This window comes from Nicotiana sylvestris, chromosome 6, assembly GCF_000393655.2.
Source record: "Nicotiana sylvestris chromosome 6, ASM39365v2, whole genome shotgun sequence".
In the NCBI taxonomy this organism is placed as follows: Eukaryota; Viridiplantae; Streptophyta; class Magnoliopsida; order Solanales; family Solanaceae; genus Nicotiana; species Nicotiana sylvestris.
Window position 1 is genome coordinate 36,157,157 of NC_091062.1, and position 22,097 is coordinate 36,179,253.

General features: G+C 38.3%; 1 protein-coding gene across 1 annotated transcript; it reads left to right on the forward strand.

The window, feature by feature from the left end:
* The first annotated feature begins 504 nt into the window (after positions 1-504).
* Positions 505-1,469, forward strand: LOC138870481 (uncharacterized). The gene is made up of 2 exons (XM_070148289.1): positions 505-947; positions 1,121-1,469. Exons 1-2 carry the CDS (start codon positions 505-507, stop codon positions 1,467-1,469), a joined length of 792 nt encoding a protein of 263 aa, XP_070004390.1.
* The last annotated feature ends 20,628 nt before the right edge of the window (positions 1,470-22,097 follow it).

Here is a 22,097-nt window from a genome sequence, read left to right on the forward strand (position 1 = left end):
TATAGACATTAGGCTATAGGGCATATAAGATGTTATCCTCTATTTTTATCTTAGATCGTGCGATATAAGAATTCATGTTCCTAACAATATGTTACATTTTCAGCGATGCCTCCAAAGACTACAGCTGCCTAGAAGGGAAAGTCCATGGATGGTGGGACTACTAGTCGAGCACCACGAGTTACTAGGGCTCGGGGAGAGTCTCATAATGAGATTCCATCTCAGACTTCACATACCCCGCCCTCTCTAGAAGAGTTTCGGGGGACACCAGCTCCAGCGCCCATCCCTGTGTGTTCAGCCCCTCAGCTAGATACACCGGGTCAGGAGATGAGAGATGTTATTCAGCTATTAACTTGATTAGTAGCCGCGCAGGCTCGGCGTCAGGAAGTAGGTATTGGTCATGCAGATAGGTCCATCAATGCAAGGGTTCGTGATTTCATTAATTTGGACCCTCCAGTATTTACTGGGGCAGATCCAAACGAGGACCCTCAGGTATTTATTAATAGAATGCAAATGACATTAAGGGTAATGAAGGACACTACGACTCAGTCAGTTGAGCTAGATTCCTATAGACTCCAAGATGTCACAGTTAATTGGTACGAGTCTTGGAAATTGTCCAGAGGAGAGGATGCCCCTCCAGCAGTATGGCAGGAGTTTACAAAAGCTTTTCTTCGTCATTATCTACCACCAGAGCTTAGACGGGCCAGAATTGATAGGTTTTTGACCCTTCAACATGGTAACATGACTGTTCGAGAATACAGTCTTCAGTTTGATTTGTTGGCTATGTATGCTCCCGCTATTGTATCTAAGATGGAGGATCGGGTTCACTGGTTCGTGATGGGGTTAGAACCGCACTTGCTTAACGATTGTATGCCGGTCTCACTTCAGCCAGACATGGATATTACTCATATTCAGGAATACGCTCAGAATGTAGAGGAGCGTAAGCAGAAGTAGATAATGGATCATGAGCATGATAGGTCCTAGAATAAGAGAGCAAGATCTTTGGGTCCTGGTGAGTTTTGAGGTGGTCAGAGACAACAATACCCAAGTTATCCAGCCCATCCCTCGGCTAGCGCACCCTCTCAGTTTGGTAGTAAGAGATTTGATCGTTCCACATATTCAGGTCTGGTCAGAATTTCAGGGCCTCAGGTTCTCAATATAGGGGTGAGTCAAGTCAGATGAGGTTGCCCTTGCCAGGATGTGCTCAGTGTGGTAAGCAGTATGTCGGGCAGTGCCGTATGAGGTTGGGTGTCTGTTATACTTGTGGTTATCTGAACCACATTTTGAGGGATTGTCCAATGAGAGGTGATGAAAGCATAGCTCAGCCAACGGGATTTGTAGCTGGTTTGTCAACATCAGTACGCCCCATTGGGCAAGGTTCACAAGCACCAATAAGTCGTGGTAGAGGCAGAGGCGAAGCTTCTAGCTCAAGCAGTCCTCAAAATCGCATTTATGTGTTGGCAGGACGATAGGATCAGGAGTCATCGCTTGATGTTTTTACAGGTATATTATCAGTCTTCTCATATAATGTATATGCACAGATTAACCCAGGTTCTACCTTATCATATGTTACTCTGTTGGTTGCTAGTAAGTTTGGAATAACCTAAATTGGTTAAACCTTTTGAGGTATCTACACTTGTTGGGGAATCAATGGTAGCTAAGCAAGTATATAAGGGTTGTATAATAGTGGTTCAAAGTCGATTTACTGTAACAGACCTAATCGAGTTAGATATAGTAGAATTTGATGTTATAATAGGTATAGATTGGTTGAATTCTTGTCATGCCAACGTTGATTGTAGATTAAAGATAGTCCGATTTCAATTTCCACGGAATCCTATTTTGGAGTGGAAATGTAATACAGCGTCGCCGAGAGGTAGATTTATTTCCTATCTCAAGGCAAGGAAGATGATCAGAAAGGGCTGTATTTATCAATTAGTTCGGATTCAGGATGTTGAAGTAAAGTTACCAACCATTCAGTCCATCCTTGTGATTAAGGAATTTCCCGATGTTTTTCCCGATGAGTTTCTAGGTCTTTCGCCAGAGCAAGAAATTGAGTTTTCTATTGACCTACTACCAGATACTCAGCCAATATCTATTCCTCCCTATAGAATGGCCCCCGCAAAGTTGAAAGAGTTGAAGGAATAACTAAAAGACTTGCTTGAAAAAGGTTTTATCAAACCTAGTACATCACCGTGGGGAGCATCTGTGTTATTTGTGAGGAAGAAAAATGGTTCCTTACGGATGTGTATTAATTATGGACAATTGAATAAGGTGACAATCAAGAATAAGTACCCGCTCCCGAGGATCAATGATTTAATTGATCAGTTGCAAAGTGCCAAGTATTTTTCAAAGATAGACTTGAGGTCCAGGTACCATCAGGTAAGGGTTAAAGAGGAAAATATTCCGAAGAAAGCATTCAGGACCAGATACGAGAACTTTGAGTTTTGTGTTATGTCGTTCGGTTTGACCAATGCCCCAACAATATTCATGGATTTGATGAACCGTGTGTTTAGGCCCTTTTTAGATCTATTCGTAATTGTATTTATCGATGATATATTGGTATATTATCAGTCAGAGGCTGAGCATGCAGATCATTTGCGTACTGTGCTCAAAGTTCTATAAAAAGGGAAGTTCTATGTAAAATTCTCTAAATGTGAATTCTGGTTGAACTCTATAGCTTTCTTGGGCATATTATTTCAGGTGAAGGCATCTGGGTGGATACACAAAAGATTGAGGTAGTAAAGACTTGGCCTAGACCCACAACACCAACGGAGGCCCGTAGCTTTCTTGATTTGGCAGGCTATTATAGGAGATTTGTAGAGGGATTTTCTTCCCTTTCAGCACCTTTGACAAAGTTGACTCAGAAGGGAAAAAAGTTTTAATGGACTGATGCTTGCGAATGGAGTTTCCAGGCATTGAAGGACAAATTGACTTATGCATCGGTTCTAACGCTCCCAGAAGGGACCGATGGTTATGTTATCTATTGTGACACCTTGGGCGTTGGTTTGGGTTGTATACTGATGCATCATGGTAAGGTTGTAGCTTATGCTTATAGACAACTGAGAAAGCACAAGAAGAATTACCCGACCCACGATTTAGAGTTAGCCGCAGTGATTCATGCACTAAATATGTGGAGGCACTACTTGTATGACATTCATGTTGATATCTATATGGATTGTAAGAGCCTCCAATATATCTTCAAGTGGTAGGAATTGAATTTACATCAAAGGAGGTGGTTGGAGCTACTTAAAGATTATGACGTTGATATTTTATACCATCCAGGGAAGGCAAACATAGTAGCCGATGCCTCAGCCTTAGATCTATGGGTAGCCTCTCATATTTACAGCCAAAGAAGAGGGGAATAGCCCATGAGATTCATCAGCTAGCTAGTCTTGGAGTTCGATTACTGGACTCAGGTGATATTGGAATTACTATTCAGGATACGACAACATCCTCGTTAGTAACCGAAGTGAAGGAACGCTAGTACGAGGATTCTGTGTTAGTTCATTATAGGGATACCATCCCTCAGAAGGAGAAGGCACCGTTTAAGGTTACAGAAGATGGGGTCCTCAAATATCGAGGATGATTATGTGTCCCTAATGTTTTAGGGTTGCGCCGGCAGGTTATGGGAGAAACTCACTATTCTCGTTTTTCTATCCATCCAGGAGCGACAAAGATGTATCATGATATCAGAGAAGTATATTGGTGGGACAGAATGAAAAATGATATAGCGGAGTTTGTTGCTCAGTGTCCTAACTACTAGTAGGTTAAGATTGAGCATCAAAAACCCGGTGGATTATTGCAGGCTATGGAGATTCCGACTTGGAAATGGGAAGTAGTTAATATGGATTTCATCATAGGCTTACCTCCTACCCAGCATAAGTTCGATTCTATATGGGTGATTATTGATAGGCTTACAAAATCACCCCATTTTCTGCTCGTTAGGATTACATACTCCGCAGAGGATCATGCAAGGCTTTATATTAAGGAGATAGTACGACTGCATGGTGTCCCTATCTCTATTATGTCAGATCGAGGAGCTCAATTTACAGCTACTTTCTGGAGGTCTTTCTAAAATGGGTTAGGGATACAGGAAAGTCTTAGTACAACATTTCATCCCCAAACAGACGGACAAGCTGAGTGTACTATTCAGACACTTGAGGATATATTACGAGCTTGTGTGATAGACTTCAGGGTAGCTGGGATGATCATCTGCCGCTTACTGAGTTCGCATATAATAATAGCTACCATTCTAGTATTCATATGGCCCTATACAAAGCTCTTTATGGACGGAAGTGTAGGTCGCCTATAGGGTGGTTCGATGTTGAGGAAACTACGTTAGTAGGACCAGAATTGGTATAGCAGGCAATCGAGAAAATTAAGCTTATACAGGAAAGGCTATTGGCAGCTCAAAGCCATCAGAAGGCTTATGCAGATAATCGACAGCGAGACTTGGATTTTTAGATTGATGACTAGGTATTCCTAAAGGTAATCTGTCATGAGGTTTAGTATGAAATAAAAACTTAGCCCTCGGTACATTGGACCATATAGGATCATACGCAAGGTAGGCCAGGTAGCATATGAGTTGGACTTGCCTTCAGACTTGGAATCTCTACATCCAGTCTTTCATATGTCTATGCTCCGTAAATGTATCGGAGATCCTTCCAAAATAATATCAATTGACGATGTTCAGGTCACAGAGCAGCTATCGTATGAAGAAACTCCCATTGCTATATTAGACAGATAGATTCGAAGATTGAGAACTAAAGACGTAGCTTCGGTGAAAGTACTTTGGAGAAACAACAATGTGGAAGAAATGACTTGGGAGGCCGAAGAAGACATGAAGTCTAGATATCCTTATTTATTTCCTCCTCCAGAGACGGGTCCGACTGAGATATCACAACCTTAAGGTACGTGTATGAATTCTTATGTTAGTTATTGTCATTGGTCGTGCGAGGCCATTATCATTATTGATGATTGTGGTCATATGTGGCGTTGAATTATTGGGTTTCTACAGGAAGAGTTTTTAGTAGTATTATTACAAAGGCGACTCTGACAAATTTATATAGATCCCGGGGAGTTGAACATTCGAGGACAAATATTTCTAAGGGGGGAAGGATATTACATCTCGCATTTCGTATGTTAAAGTTTTGGTTTCAGCTAATCGACGTAGACTCGGGGATAAGATTATTTTGAGGTTGACGTATGTATGCTATTTATTACAAGCGATAAGTAAGTGCCATGAATGATAAAGGGTACACGAATAAAAAAAATGAGTTTCGTTAAAGGTTGTCAATTTGGGATAAAATACGGTCCGAGCTATAATATTCGATGTTTATGGACTAGTACCATACAAGGTATCATGACCGTGATAGTATGATGTATAAAATATATTAAAAATGAGTAGTATTTTAAGTAATTTGATATTATTATTAATTATGCAGGTGATTGGTTAATTATCGAGTAACGAGACATTACCTAGTTAATTAATAAATTTAGTGGATAATGATTAAAATTCTCCCCCCAAACGTGGAAAGCTTTCCTAACTCTCTAAATGACTAAAAAGAAAGATGGATAAGGTATCACACCTTAAAGTGACACCAAGCTTTTAATAAGGGTTCATTCCCTACACACCTAAATCATTCCCTACACACCTCAAATAAGAATAACAATCTCAAAAACTTAAAATCATTCCCTACACACCTCTTTTGAAAAGGGTTCATCAAGCTTTAGGAAAATTTTGCTTTCAAAAGTAATAGTCCAGCAAGCTTCCTTACAAAGAAAGCACGTTAAACATTTCTAATATGCAAATGCATATTGCATATCACATATTCTATGCCCAAGCTTTCAAAGGACCAACCTTTGCATTAATGTGGAAAATATACAAAGGACCCTCACTTAGCTATGAACACAGTCCGCTCACATCCCACTTTTTGACATAGAACACAAGTCGTTCTTGTGAAAATGCATCAAGTCGTTCATCACTCTGATACCAGTTGTCACGGGGGTGATTTTAGTCAGTCAAAACTCAAACCCGCGCGGCAATCAAGTCGTACACTTGACTCAGCCTTTCCCAAATACTTAGCCAATTTTCGCGCACCTTTGGCCTAAACGAGATTTAGACAGCAATTCAAATAAGAACACACACATATACGGGAAAATCCCAACCTTTGCATTAATGTGGAAAATATACAAAGGACCCTCACTTTGCTATGAACACAGTCCGCTCACAGCCCACTTTTGACATAGAACACAAGTCGTTCTTGTCAACACTAAGATTTGCCCACCTCTTTTGAAAAGTTAAACAATCTTTTGAAAAGGGTTCATCAAGCTTTAGGAAAATTTTGCTTTCAAAAGTAATAGTCCAGCAAGCTTCCTTACAAAGAAAGCACGTTAAACATTTCTAATATGCAAATGCATATTGCATATCACATATTCTATGCCCAAGCTTTCAAAAATTCGAATTTACGTGAGATTTTGCAATACTAAAGGAGTATAGTGTAATCTTTCTCAAGAGAATTGACTCGGGTATGCTAAGGCTATCCCTTCTTTCTTTTTGGCATGATCTATACGACACAAACGAAACGAGCAAATGCACAACTTCTATAAATTAATCTATTTATAGAAATTCTAGAAATGTGTATATTCTTATTCTCCCATAAGTGTTATTATTCTATAGTCTGTTCATGGGTCTCAGAAAAATGCGTATTTGATAAAGTTTATCTGAAAGTCATATTGAGTTTTATGGCATTCCGAGAAAATCTTATTAACGTATTTCTTATGCATTTCATGCATTTATACATGTATATTGACCCATAACCAGATGGCGTTATATACACATATATATGTATATTATATTTATATGGGATACGAAGAAAAACATTACGGCGTTATATACGCACCACCACCTGATCAGTTGGTATATGTTAATGATGTTGCCCAAAGTGGCCGAGACGATATGATGGGATGCCCTCAGTGGCTTGATGATGTTATATACACCTATACCTATGCATGACATGACATTTATATGCATGTGCATGGCATTATAAATATTTTAGAATTTACATAGTTATTCAGATTTACATGGTTTTCATGCCTTATATACTTAGTACATTATTCGTACTAATACCCTATTTCTTGGGGTCTGCATTTCATGTCCGCAAGTGCAGGTAGGCAAGTCGATGATCCCTTTTCTTAGGATCATTGATCAACGAGAGTTGGTGTGCTCCACTTGATCTGGAGCTGCTTTTGATTTTGGTAAGATATATTTGTATATAGATATATGGGTATGACGTGGCTTAGTCCCATCTTTGTACAGTTGTATTTCTATTAGAGGTCTGTTGGCAATTATGTATAGCTGGATAGTAAGTAGCCTTGCCAGCTCACCTCACTGTATTTTCTACATATATATGTAAATATGTCTTTTGGACAGGTTTCCCTCGAATATCTTATTCATGTTTATATCTTAAACACATGCTTAAGGGTGTTCGACAAGTAGGACTCGGGCACCCGTCGCGGCCCATCGGTTTGGGTTATGACAGATGTCTCCCCCGATGATGGAGATCTAAGGCCTCGTAAGAGGAGAGTCGTATACGTAGGGGAAAGGAGGGGTAAATGTTGATGGCCGTCGACTCAATGGAGAGCAACTTCATTCTTCGAGATACGACCATAATACATATTGGAGAAAGTACTGGGGTGGACTCCGAGGCCCCACAACCTGAAGAGGCGAACATGGACGCACTGGTGCATCTCGAGGGGGAAGTGATCGAAGAGGGGGCTTCTGATGCAGGCCCTGTAATTTCGAGACAAGAGGAGGCTTTATCCTTCAAGGCTTCAGTAGGTGTCTATTCGTCAACCAGTGTCAATGAAAAACTATCACCGGAGAGGACATCAAATCTGATTCTGACATGGACCTGGACGAGCTGAGAATGATTGATGAGGGGCTCACTCAATTTAAGGTGAGGATGGAGGAGGGGTCTAGGACCATCACGATCCCTATGGATTGTAATTTGCTTATGACTATCGAGGATGTAGTCCTTGCTTTCGGTCTTCTTTATTCTGAAGCCAAGGGAGAGACCCTCAAGGAGATAACCGACAATACTTTGTCGAACAATATCGCTGGTCTTGCTCTTAGGGTAAGTACGATCGTTATCCGTCCTTTTCCTTATGCCTTACCTTCTTTTCAGGTTCTAACATCTTTTCTTCTATTTTGTAGACGGTTATTCTGGAGATTGAGAGTACTCGGCGGGAGAAGAGGTGTAAAGAAATATGTGAAGCTAAAAGACAATTATACTGTGTGTCGTAGAAATTACCAGGAGCTTCGAGTTCGGTTTTGTGAAGGAGGTGACGTGCTGGCCTTAAGAGAAGATTTGAAAAAGAAAGACGAAGAGCTAATGGCAGTGATAACCAGGGATTCTAGTCTATTTTATGCTCTTTTTTGCTTGAGTTTTGTATTAAAAGTGTGTACAAGTATTCCCAAAAGCTAACTTATTGTGCTTGCTTGCAGTGTTTGGTCAAAAAGAGACAAGAAAGTCAAAACCAGCTCAAAAGGGAGTGAAACCTGCACAAGTCAAAGCTGAGTCAACTGAGCGCTACAACGGAAAATCAACCGCGGATGTGGAGGATTCACCGCTGAGGCAGTCTTGATCTCGCGGTCCACGGTGGCAAGGTTCAGAGAGCTGTATTTTTGGGATTGCAGGTTACCATTGCCCGCGGTGCTTTTGCCAGCGGTGCCTCTACCGCGACAGAGGTCCTTTTATCGCGGTCAACAGAGGAGAGATTCAGAGAGTCTGAACTTGAGCTGAAAGTTGAAGACCGCGGTCCGCGCTTGATTTTATGCGGCCGCGGTAGCCTCACCACTGCAGCGGTCCATTTTCCACTATTAGCGATACCTCCGTCAGGGGCATTTTTGTCCGAAAAATTTAGCTATGTATAAATACTTCTTTTTCAGATTTTTAGGTCATCTTTTGTTTAGCTGAGCACGTGAACGCCGTTTTTACCCTTTTTGAGTAATCTTAGAGTTTGTTTAATAATTAATCTTAGATTCTTATCTTGTAATTATATTTTATGGCTTCTATTTCATCTCAATCTATGATTTCTTCTTCAATTATGAGTAGCTAAACCCATTAGCTAGGGTTGTGGCTCAACCCAGGTGTGGGTATTTAATAGGTCTCCTATTTTAGGACTCAGATGTTTATGGGTGATTGATTCTTTTATGTTGAATTGGTGGTTGCAAAAACTAATTTGTGCCTCTTTGACTTAGGTTCTTCTTGAGAAAGAGAGCTTAAGTATAGGAAATTCAGGCCAACAAGGAATTGGAGAGTATTCAAGAGATTGATATCCCCAATTAAATGGTTAAACCTAGAGATAGTAATACCCGACTTGAGCCAACTTTGCTTGCACAAATTGAACACCCAATTGGGCTTGAGAATGCCAATTAGGCCAAAGTCACTCAAACTACCGAGAGGTATAGAGTGAGTATCTACGTGAATTGGCTATATCATGATCCCAACTATAATATTATTGCCCTAGGTTTTAGATACCGTTAGATACCCACCTAGGAGTAAGTCACTTCTCTAATGCCTTTTTACCAATTTAGAAAACCCTACAAAAATATCTACTTAGCTTAATTTCGTGCATCATTAGTATTAAATTAGAAGTAGCAAACAAACAAGGAATGATTGGAAGTGCAATCAAGAACACTGCACATTGCTAGATTAGATAGGAATCTAACTTCAAACATATCTTAGCTCCCTGTGAATTCGATCCTGTCCTTTTCAGATAAAAGCTGCATCAACCGCTCTTGCCACTCTATAGTGGTGTAGGGTTGGATTCGATCAGGAAGCCGTGGAGATATTCAACATTCTTGAGGAGACGTTGAGGGCCAAGGAGGAGGAGCTGGAACTCAGCAAGAGCGTGGAGGCCCAATGTAGTGACCTTCAAGCTCAAGTAGCCCAGCTGCAAGGCCATTTAGATGAATGCCAATTTCAAGTGGAGGCTCTCAGGGATGAGATCGCCGAGAAGCAGGAGGAGCTCGAGCAGGCGGAGTCTTCTCGATTGGATGCTTAGAGGAAAGTGGAAATCCTCAAGCTGGCGAACCGAACCCTTCATTCCGAGCGGGAGAACAACCTGCGAACGACGAGGGCTAAGGAGGACCGGCTTGAGGAGAGGATCAGAGAGCTAGACAAGGAAAACTCTGATCTTTATGATCGAGTTGCCATTCTAGAGGTCGAGAAAGCCCAAATGCTTGCACGACCTTCTTCGTCTAATGCTTTTGACTTCCCTAATGTCCAACGAGAGCTGTACAAAGAGTGGATCCATGCCGAGGCCCGACTGGATGTGCTTCGTGACTTGCGTGCAACAAGTTCCGTTTTTGAGGCGGGTCTTAAGGATGCTCGGGTTAAGGCTCGCGGGGCTCGGCTTGCTTGTGGCTATGGCTCTGCTACACCTCGGCCTGGCGATAATGATGACTAGGAGGAGGATGGCATAGATCGCCTTGAGGAGGACGCCTGATATAATTATGTTTACCTCAGGGCGATAATGGAGAGGATGCTGGAGGCCGGGATGGTGATGGTGTCGATGGTTAGGGTGGTACGTTGAAGATTGAGCTGACGAGGATGTTGAAGGTCGTGATGGCGATGGCCAATAGTTCTTGTTTAACTCTTTTGTGTATTTTTGTCGACGTCTTCTAGAGTCTTTGTAACAAACTCTTATTTGTGAATATCAAAGTTGATCTTTGCTTTACTTGTACATTTGGTTTATTATATATTTCTATATTTAGTAACAATTTAATCAAATAGGGACGAATCTCTATCCCAGTCATCTTTCTACTGTTCCACTAAGTTGAGTCATTCAATATTGAAATAGTTTAAACTTTTAAGTATTATTACTAAAAGGTAGATGGTGAATCTATTCGATTCCAAACGAATCATATCAAGAATCAGATATGATCAGTGCACATATCATAACACTAAAAGTGTGAAGGCTCTAGAGTGTACTTTTAACGCAATTGACAAATTGCTTCCATAAAGTGTTCCTACTTTTTGGCCCCGCCTTGATATTCTACCCTACTAATCAAGGCATTTACAATAATGATGACAATGCAATAGAAGAGATGATTATTGGTAATTACACATAAACACACAAAATTAAATGACTACTAATTGGCTTGCCGACAGCAAGAACTTTAGGTTTGACCAAACAATTGTTCATTAACAGTTAGCCAGCAGTCAACATTTTCTGTCGTCCCACCCCACAAGGATGCATATATTCACATATACGCGTTTTTTGCTTAGTTAGTTGGGTGAGTGATTTCTCACGTCGGAGATTTGGGATCGATTCCTCTCACCAGCAACTTCCGCAAGTTTTCCTGCTAATTTTCCAAAAAAAAAAAAAAACTCTGTGGTGGAGCTACCTTTTATGTACGGATTCAATTGAATTTCCATTTACATTATAAAAAAGGGTAAGATTTTTTTGTTGTTGTTGCATATATCTAATTATTAAATTCCTTTGACAAATTAAGTTCATATCTTATGTGTGAGATTTTTATATTGTTTTGAATTCTCTTACTCAAATTCCTGAATCCGCTACAAGCTGAATTAACTTGGCTACGTATAAGACATTCCTTTTAGAACCTTAGCATTGTTTTTCGGTTTGTTTTCTGTTCTTTCAGCGTTAGGATTGCCTATCTGCCTGCCTGCTTGTTTGGGGTTACAATTTAATGACACACTCATGTGAAGAATGTATATTTCTTTGACTAAGCCTTAGCTTGAAATTTTATCATTTAATTCTTTTTTCGTCTGTTACATAGTTAAGGATATATAATAAGAAAGACTAACGAGACAAGGGGTGCTTATCAGGCGGATCAGACGGATAATTACGCTTAATGGTTCGGCTTAACGGTTATCGGATTATAAATGTAGTAATCCGCTAGTCATTCAATAAGACAACGGACGAATTGGTATCAGATTAACAATTATCGGGCGGCTTATCGAATAAACTAAAGAATTTTTTTTGAACAATCATTCAATCAATACCAAATTTGTAATACCATCTAAGATCTAACCAAACGGTATTTTTGAATTGAAGAGTCTTCAAGACTACTCATAGTGTCATACACGTATTAACCAATTTTTCAATATCATCAAGACTACTCATATGGACATACACGTATTAGTCATTCAGATTTCAATTTTTCAACTTCTCATTTCTCAGTTTAAGAGAGAGACGAGACTGGCGACTTCTTTGCCTCTGGTGGTGGCAGACAATTTAGAATTAGAAAATAGAAATTAGGGATTTAGCCATTTAGGGCTTCAATAATACTTTATATACATAGGGGTAAAAGTGTAAATATAAAATTTTTTAATAAGTTAACGGTTTACCCGATAAGAAAATTGAGTAATCCACCCCCAAACCGTTAAGTCGTTAATTATAAAATCTCAATCCGTTCACCACCCATTAGCCTGATAATCTGATACCAATAAGCCAATAAGTCATCGATTCAGTTAACGGTTTCAGTGCAGTTTTGAACAGCCCTAGAGACAACAATAACTAGGAAGTAATTACTAGAGTTGTATATATGCTTTTATCTTGAATCCGTGACTGAACAATTAGTCATGGAAACCATTATTAATGCTTTACTCAAAAGAAATTATCAACGATATATATATATATATATATATATATATATATATATATATATATATATATATATATATATATATCTGATTCTATCTATATTTATTTTTCGCGCACACATAAATATTTTTTCTCCGTTTATTTTTATTTGTCAACTATATTAAAAATATATTTTCACTTTTATTTGTCCATTTTAGCAAATTAAGACAAAGACAATTTTTTTCTTGTTTTACCCTAATCGTTAATTACTCATTTCTAAAATTATTTTCCAAGACTCTTTAAAATATTATCATTATGAGAAGATTTGCTAAAATATGTACTATAATTATAACTTTTAAGGAGCATGAGAAATTTAGATTAGACAAGTAAAAGTAAACGAAGACACTAGTAATTAAGTTCTAGCAAACGCTCTAACTCGCCCGTTACTATTCCGACAAAAGAGAAAGGAACAAGAAAAGAAAATCCAAAGTCACGTATAGTGTTGTGTGGCTGTGGGTGGACACCTCTACTTTAAATTGGGATATTTTCTTTTTGTGCGCTGAGCTATTCCACAGATGTAGGAAAATGTGCTTTTATTCTTTTTTCTTTATGTCCTTATAAGCTTTTCTTCGTCAACTATTACGAAGAATTAAAAGGCTTTTGCAATTTTGGTAGAAACTAAGGTCCATCAAGCTTAATAAAAAATCGGGTTATTCAACAGTTCCCATAACAAGCAGCAGTAAATAAAGAATATACAATATTTAGGTGAAAAACTCCTTGCTTACGAGATTAAAATTCACGACGTACCCTAGTAGAATTTTAACTTCACTAATTGAGCAAACTTCATATTACAACCTATTGCAATCTAGGAATTAAACTCTTAATCTCTTACCTCTTACAATAACTCTATTGTAAGCTCTTTGTGATAACTCTATACACACACTTACTAACTCTAGTCAAACAACCAAAAGAAATATTAGGTAAATGATGTCCTGCTAAATGCTTCTAAAAAGTCGTGTAGGAATACAAGTAAGTAATAAAAGACAAAGACACATAAACTAAGGGGCACAAGATATATTCAATGCTCGGATCTGGTCCTTTGTTTTGTAGCAGCTTTGTTCTTCAATGCACCTGAGGAAACAGAGGCGGCTGCACACTTAGCCGGCCACAACCGTGTGGGGAGCCAAAGTTTGCTGGCCTATCGCTAACTCGAACAGACAGATGTAGAGCTTTTTTGCAAGTTTTAGCAGAATTTTTTTTTTTAATTTGCAAGTGTTAGGTCAAAATCTTATAACATGTTGTTTATATATGTGAGATCATAAGAGTAGCTACAAGGGCATTTCTGGTTCTAGCAAATTGCAGTTGTACTTCTATACTATTGGAAGTACAGTACAACAGCTTTAACAACTGTAGAGTTGACTTTCGTGGCGACCTGATGACTTGATCCTATCTGTTTCCTTTGCAATTCCCTTGTCGGTTTTTCTTGAGAATTAAACCATACAACAAGGTATTTGCAATGAGCACAAGGCATCTTATTATATCAAGCTCTTGTCTGGTTCTTCCATGAAATTCGACAATCATTAAGATCATTCTTGTATAACTTATTAATTTCTCCCTTTTTGAGGATAATAAACTTAGAATTGATATCCCATTTCTAGAACTAGATTGCCACATGTTCCCCCTACGAATCAGACGCCTTCCCCCTGAGAACCAGTTTCCTGCCCCTTCAATTTTCTTCCCCTTTTGACATCATTAAAAAAAATTAGACAAGCATATTTAAAAAGAAGTCTAGCAACATTAATTCATGCCACTTGTGTGCACACAACATGGCTAAAAATAGAACACAAAGGATTAACATTGCGCAAAATAAATAGTCATGCCTATTAATTATAAGAGAGAGAAAAAAGATATAAGAGTAGCAGTACCATGTCGCGCCCCGTTTTTCCTCGCGGAGTCCGGGGTTAGACATTCATTGGGAACAACTCGTTTCCTTTTGGGAATTGGATATTTGAAGAATTACCACCTAACGGATTAAGGTGCGTTAGGGCACCTAGAGCAGTTAACTCATATAACCAGTTTGCATTACCAGAGATTAGGGAAAGGTGTTAGGCACCCCTCATGGTCCACAACGGCGGGTCCCGGCCAAACTCAATTATGTGAATTAGTCATTTAACAGGTAAGCAGTCTAAGCACATATTTGCAAATTAAGAAATTTTAGGCAGTCATATGCAAATTAAGGGAGTTTAGACAGTCATAGCACACATGTGTGAATTGAGGAAGGGAAGTCCTAAGTTGGTTAGCCTATAGGATTACATCTGTACAATACCCGGTAAGCCTGCCTCAAATAGAGGGGTTACATATGGCATTAGCGCATATGTCATCATATCCTGTTATTACCCATTACCCTCCTTTTAGCGGTTATATAAGTGAGTTTAATTAACGGGTTTTGAGCATGATTTACCCGTCCCTTTCTAGTGGTCCTGAAGGTGTTTAGGACCTCTATACATAGGCAGTTCTAGACACTTCTAGGTATTTAAAAGGTAAAATCTATGTGACACAAAGAACATATAGGACTATCAAATAGAAAAACAGTCAGGGGGCTCATATTTACCTCCACGCATAAACAAATAAGTAGCACGTCTTAAATATAGAATTCAGGTAATTTCAAAGAAGTCCTAGAACATGGTATCTAGGTAAGCATCACAAACACAGAATATGCAGCATTATTTTAAGGCAAAATGACATAATCCTAATCAGTTTGCCTACTAATTTTAAAAGCCTGTTAAAACTGGATAATTTTACAAATAAGCAGAGTACGATTTCATAGTCTTAAGACCATTAATTGCCTAAGGCTTGCCTAGGCGCTGGTCTGTATGCAATCATAGTCTGGGAACTAATTAAAATAACTTGAAGTTATTCAGTCCTATATGCATGCTGATCTAGGTGATTAATGTTACAAAACTGATTTCATGCATGTTTATACTAGGACATGATATTGTGTTGGGCTGTTTTAAAACCTTTTTATTCAGACATTCATTTAAGCAACATAGATACGATTTAAAGCAAATGCAAATAGAGTCCTAAGGCAGGATTTCTAGATGGTCATTTTATCAAGTGTGATTACAGTAGTAGTTTAATGACAGGATTTACAAGTGATGCCAACTTATGCAGAATCAAAAAAAGAAGTGATGAACTGTAACACGTTTTCTAATATGCAAAGGTAGTAAACGTGAATATCCTAAGGCAAGAGTTCTAATGCAAATAACACATACCTAAAGCATGATTCCTATTGCAGATAAGCACAACATAATCCTAAAGCATAATTTCTATTGCAAATCATCGTAATGTAAAGCTAAAACAGGATTTCTACCCGTTTCCACAAAATATATAGGAACCCTCCCCTTTTTACTAATTACCCCAATATCTGTTTACAAAGAATATTATTACAGACCAGGATCAAATGAATTACATAAATAAATGAAGTTACACTATAGGGAGCCTAAATCTGGCCCAAAGTAAAGCTGGGAATGCCAGGCCTTCAACACAATCTCAGATGCCAAAAATCTCATAGCCAATAGTGTGTCCTGGTGTGTCAGAGTTCCCTAAGGACCTCAGGGATCCCAGGCAGTGCTCACACCAAGACCTTTCTCAAGTAGAGGATTGATTATGTGTAGTATGGAAGGGCCAGCCCTAATATGCCAGAGTTCATAGGGATCTCAAGGATCCCTAAGCAGTACATACACCAGAGGGGTAGAACCTAATAGTCTAAGAGTAAGTGAGAGTGCTTCACATAGTTTTGATTGGCTTAGTAAAACAGTATAGAGATAACCTTTAGGAATGAAAGATTTTTAGAAAAAATTTAAGAAATATTAAGAGAGGAAACAATTTTGAAATAAGTTCTAAGAAGAGCAAGGATATAATCACACAGACTCAGAACACTTAGAATCACAACCATTTAACAAACAGTTTACACACAAGGGTGAAAGGGGATTGGGGACATATAGAGTTTATGTCAGGGATACCTGAAGGGAAAAGTATATAGACAACAAATGCACAGAATACTTAGAAGTCTGTTAACTCAGAGACTTAACAAATTATCCATGATAATAGGCAGTGAGAACATAGAGCAGGAATGCAAAAAAAATCATGTTGGAAACAGGAGTGCATTAGTCATACAATTAGGGTCAATCAAGTACATTAGGAGGCTAAGTTGCTAACATGATCACATCAGTCAAGGGGGGAGTGGGGTAAGCAGGGACTAAGTAAACATGCCGGGCAAGTATCAAATAACCAAGTGAAGTTATACATGCTGATTACACATTGAACAAGAGAAAACAAAATTTAGACATGCTTAATAAAACAGCAAACAGGGAAACAAATTGGATACATAGCCAATTGAACTAGTGCAGGAATGGAACACATGGAGTTGAGTTTCAAAATTTAACTAGAGACATACCAGTTAAAGAAGAAAGTGCAGAGTGTAAAACAGGTGTAGCTCCAATGTCTAGCCTTGGCTTTCAGCCGGCTAGACCAATAGTTATCACAAGTAGCAGAGAAAGAAAAGAGAGTTTGAGTGTGAGTGTGTTCTGAACTTAGTGTTCGTGTTGAGAAGGTAAAATAAGAGTGCTTATATAGTAGTTCAAGAGTAGAGCAAATAAGGTAAAGGAATTAGAAACCAGCAATTAAGGGGTCACCGAATCCAATCATACAAAAGAGTTCAGTATAGACCTCCTTTGATTAAGGGCAATTAGCCAAACGGTAATAATAGGGATTAAATAAGGCAAGGAGTTCAAACCAATTAAGGGAATTCAGAATAGACTCCTTGATCAAATGGTAATATAGGGGCCTAATTCAGGAAATAGCCTTAATCGTAGTATGTAAAGAATCAACAAAGATTCGCAATTATACAGCCAGTTAAATAAGGCATGAATGACCAAATTAAGGTCATAAACAAGGAAACAATCAAGAGCAAATCAATCAGCCAGAATTTCAAAGTAATACTTATTTCGGGAAAGAAATATCAACTTCCACAAATAGAAAATAGGCTAAGTAAAACTTCACAAGAAGTATAAAAATTAACGAGAAACAGATGCAAAATGTAATAGAGATTAATTAGGGCAAAAACCATAGAATAATGGGTTTGACAAAGAAAAATGTGTAAGTCAGAAAATATAGGGTGAATTAATACAGTTGGTAACACTGAAAGACTCAAAGTCGAAGCAAAGATCAGAAAATCAAATTATCTCATGAAATCAACTAGGGTTTGAGTATCTTTTGCACAAGTAAGTCAAGAAGATGAAAAGAGGATCGATTAAACATTAGAAATCAGAAAACCTTATAAAAAACAACTCGTAATGAACCCTAGCTTTAGGGAAAAGTAACAATAGTCGATTAAAACCAGAAATTTTCAGAGAAAAACATGTAACAGTGCTCGATTCATCTCAGATCTACATAGATCTGGAAATGATCGAAGGTAATAGACTAGGGTTTTTAGAAAACATAACAGAGATGAGAGCATAAGTTTAGAAACCATAGATTCGTTACAAAATAATAAGAAATTTCTTACTCATGGTCGAACAATGGCCTGAGACAGGCTAACAAGCAAAGTTTCAAACCAGAACCAACTAGGTTCTTTGAGATCTTCTCAAGGATCCAAGAAATCAAGGAGTCATGGTGTGTAGAAGGCCAGGGCTGGTCGGAGAAGCCATGGAAACCTCATGGGGTGGAGGTATACGCCGGTGACGGTGCTTGGGAGCTAGGGTTTAGTTGAGAGAGTTTTGAGAGAAGAAGGAGATGAGGACAACGTGTGAGGGAGATAATGAGAGGGTTAGGGGGGTCATTTAGGTTTAAGTATGGAAAGAGGGTTGTGGACCGTTGATCCAAACGATCAACGGTCAGGATTAGATGAGGGTATTGGGTCGGGCAGATATGTATTGGGCTTAAGGGGATTGGACCAATTTTGAGAGGGTTATATGGGCTGGTTTGAGGGGTTAGGTCCGGAAAATATTAAGGATAAAATAGGCTATTTGTTAAATACCCAAACAATTTATAAAAAAATATTTTATAATAATTAACAAATTATAAAAATAATTTTCATGCATAGAAATGTTTTAAAATAATTACTACATATTTAGAAAATACAATGAGCTATTTTCTGTTAAAATAATATGATAATGTACACATGGGCTATAATTATAAAATTATTGCAATTGTAACCAAAAGATATAAATCTGGCCATTTGTGAAATAATTTGAACTTAATACGACCATAAATAGTAATATTAAATCATGGAATGCTATAAAGTCATTTGTGATGCAATTTTGCAATTATTTATATAAACAAAATATTAGGATAAATTAATTTAAAATATAGAAATTATGAAAAAATATCAATTGATGTTAATGCATAGTTTTGAAGGTATATATGCACTTAAAAGTATTATAGGGAAAACTTAGGTATCAACATACCATATTCAAACAAATATTACAAATAAAAAATCTAAAGTACCACAATCACAAAATAGGATTAAAAGAGGACGTGATTAGGAGAGGACTGGGAAGGGGTGCAAAATAGGGGACACTAGATATAGGACATGAAGGATTAGGGAGAAAGAGACTTGATGAAACTATCTATTTGAGCATTAACAACCCTTTGATCATTGATCGGCTACTCCTTCAGGTTCTCCACTTGTTTCCTCAACTCAGCATTCTCAGTCTTTAAACGGGAAATATCTTCACCTTGAGCACAGCTGGAACCAGGTTCCTTACTGGCCTGAGTAAGCTTAGACTCCAGAATGACATTTTGCACTTTAAGACGCTTGATCTCTTCATTTGCAGCCTCTTGAGCATCGATCAGTTGAGAGATAGCTGAGTTGCTTCCTACTCCTCCCTTTTTTACTACACACTCACACTCTTCTAGAGTATTCATGGTGAACATTTGCTTTCTAGTCCCCACAAATGCTTTTCCCAAAGGAACCTCAAAGTGTTCTAAGACTCTAGTTAGGAGAAACTCATAGGGAAGACCATGATTACCATCTTTAAAGTCTGCCACCTTCAGCATATGTTCAATCATAATCTCAGGCAGACTGATAGAGGAGAAAGATCCCAATTCTTCCAGAAGAACCAGGTCCGCAATGAAGATGATAGAATATCTCACAGCCCTAGACAATAGCCCTTTGTTAACCAGCTCAAACAACAGCTGATATTATGGTTAAGAGTTTTCTTGTGTACTCTTTCCCCCAGTTGAACTGCTTGCTTCTTGATGATCAACTTCTTAATTAAAGTCAGAGGAACCAGTTCTCTCCACAATCTTCAGCCTAGCAGTAGGGACATCAATGATCTCACCAAGAGTTACCTCATCCATAACAAAGTCTTTTCCATTCACCTTCAAATAAAGTGTATCCCCATCTACCACAAACAAGTCAGCATAAAATCTTCTCACCTCATTTTCATTGACTTTTGGACTTTTGATTTCTAAGAGATGGGTCAACTTCTAGAATTCAACAATTTCTACCCGCTGTCTCATGCCTGGTTGTTCAAGGATCTCAGGATCAAAAGTTCGACCCTGCAGAACCTTTTGCTTCTTCAGATTTGCCCTTCTCTCCAATTCAGATAATTCCCTTCTTGGCCTTTTGGAAGAACCAGGGTCCTCACTAGTGCTCTACCGCTTTCTTAGAGGATTCTTCTTTTCTACTTTCTCTTTCTCCACTTCTCCTTCCTCCTCTACTTCATTGTCCTTGTCATTTACAAGTTCTTTATTAGTAGCAATGATTTTCTTTGAGTTTTTCCTGACAAGAGGAGCGGGTTCCTTAACATGCTCCTCATCATCCACCTCAACTACATCAATAAGAGGCACATCCTCCTCATCAATCCACTGGCTTTTCAAAAGTCTCTTTCTCTTCTTCTTCTCCTTATTCATCTTTAGAGCATAGTCAGGTTCAGCCTTGCTCTGCTGTCTAGTGGTAGGCTATTTGAGAACAGAATTCTTTTTGGCTTTTCCCCCACCCCTAGTAGTTATAAACCTTATCACATGTAGATCATCAATAACATCATCACTCTCACCAGAATTATCCTCAAACATAGACCTCATTTTAGGGTAAATAATATCCAATGGAATAGTAATAGGGTGATCAAAAGGGGTTGTGTGAGCACTATCTAGGGGCTAGCTTGTAGAACCTGGAGTTTTATCCCAATTATTCTAGGTTTACTTGGACACTTTTTTTAACATCTAAAGATGAAGCATTTGACATGCTCACTTCATTTGTTAGGAATACTCAGAAACAACTAGGTAATCAACTTGCATCAATTAGGTATGATCATGACACTTAGTTTTAGAACGCTAAATTTTCTGAATTTTTTTATGAGCATGGCATATATCATAATTTTTCTTCTCCTATAACTCCACAACAAAATGAGGTAGTTGAAAGAAAGAATAGGACTTTGGAAGAAATGGCTAGGACTATGCTACTTGCTAGTAAATTGCCTTATAGCTTTTGGGCAGAAGCTGTAAACACTGCATGCTATATCATAAATAGGTGCATGAGTAGACCTCTTGTTGATAAGACTCCCTATGAGTTACTTAAACTAAGAAAGCCAAATATATCCAACCTTAGGGAATTTGGACGCAAGTGCTTTGTGCATAACAGTGGAATAAACTTCTTAGGTAAGTTTGATCCCATAAGTGATGAGGGAGTATTATTGAGATATTTTTCACATAGTAAAGCTTATAAGATCTATAAAAAAAGAAATATGTGTGTAGAAGTGTACATGTTATTTTTTTATGAAATTAAAATTCTTTCTGAGAGGCAGGAACCGGATGATGAAGTAATTGGGCTGGTAACAAACTAAAATGAAATAACAGTCCAGCCTGAAGCTGCACCACATAAAGGAACAGGTGATTCACAGGTCCTTATACCCTAGGCAACCTAATAGGGGTAACTGAAAAGAGAAAACGGATCCTCAAACCTCGAGGGAACCTGTCCATGAACTTGTTCCTCAGCAACAAAACATTGAAGGAACATCTAGAGAAAACCATTTGGTTGTGAAACCTTACAAGTATCAAAGTTCTCATCCCATTGAGAACATAATCACTTATCCAACCTTGGTAATCACAATCAGATCTTCTTTAAAGAACCTCCGTGCTTTTGATGTATTTTTATCTCTTATTGAACCTAAAAATATTTTTGAGGCTTTGCAGGATGCAGATTGGGTGAATGCAATGCAGGATGAACTCTGCCAATTTGAGAGAAGTCAAGTTTGGCATATGGTACCAAGACCCAAGGATAGAACAATTTTTTGCACTAAATGGGTCTTCAGAAATAAACTTGATAAAGATGGAACAGTTACAAAGAACAAGGCAAGATTGGTGGTTCAAGGATATAGTCAAGAGGAGGGCATAGACTATGATGAGACTTTTGCTCCAGTTACAAGATTGGAAGCAATTAGACTCCTTATAGCCTTTGCTGCTTACATGAAATTCACTCTCCA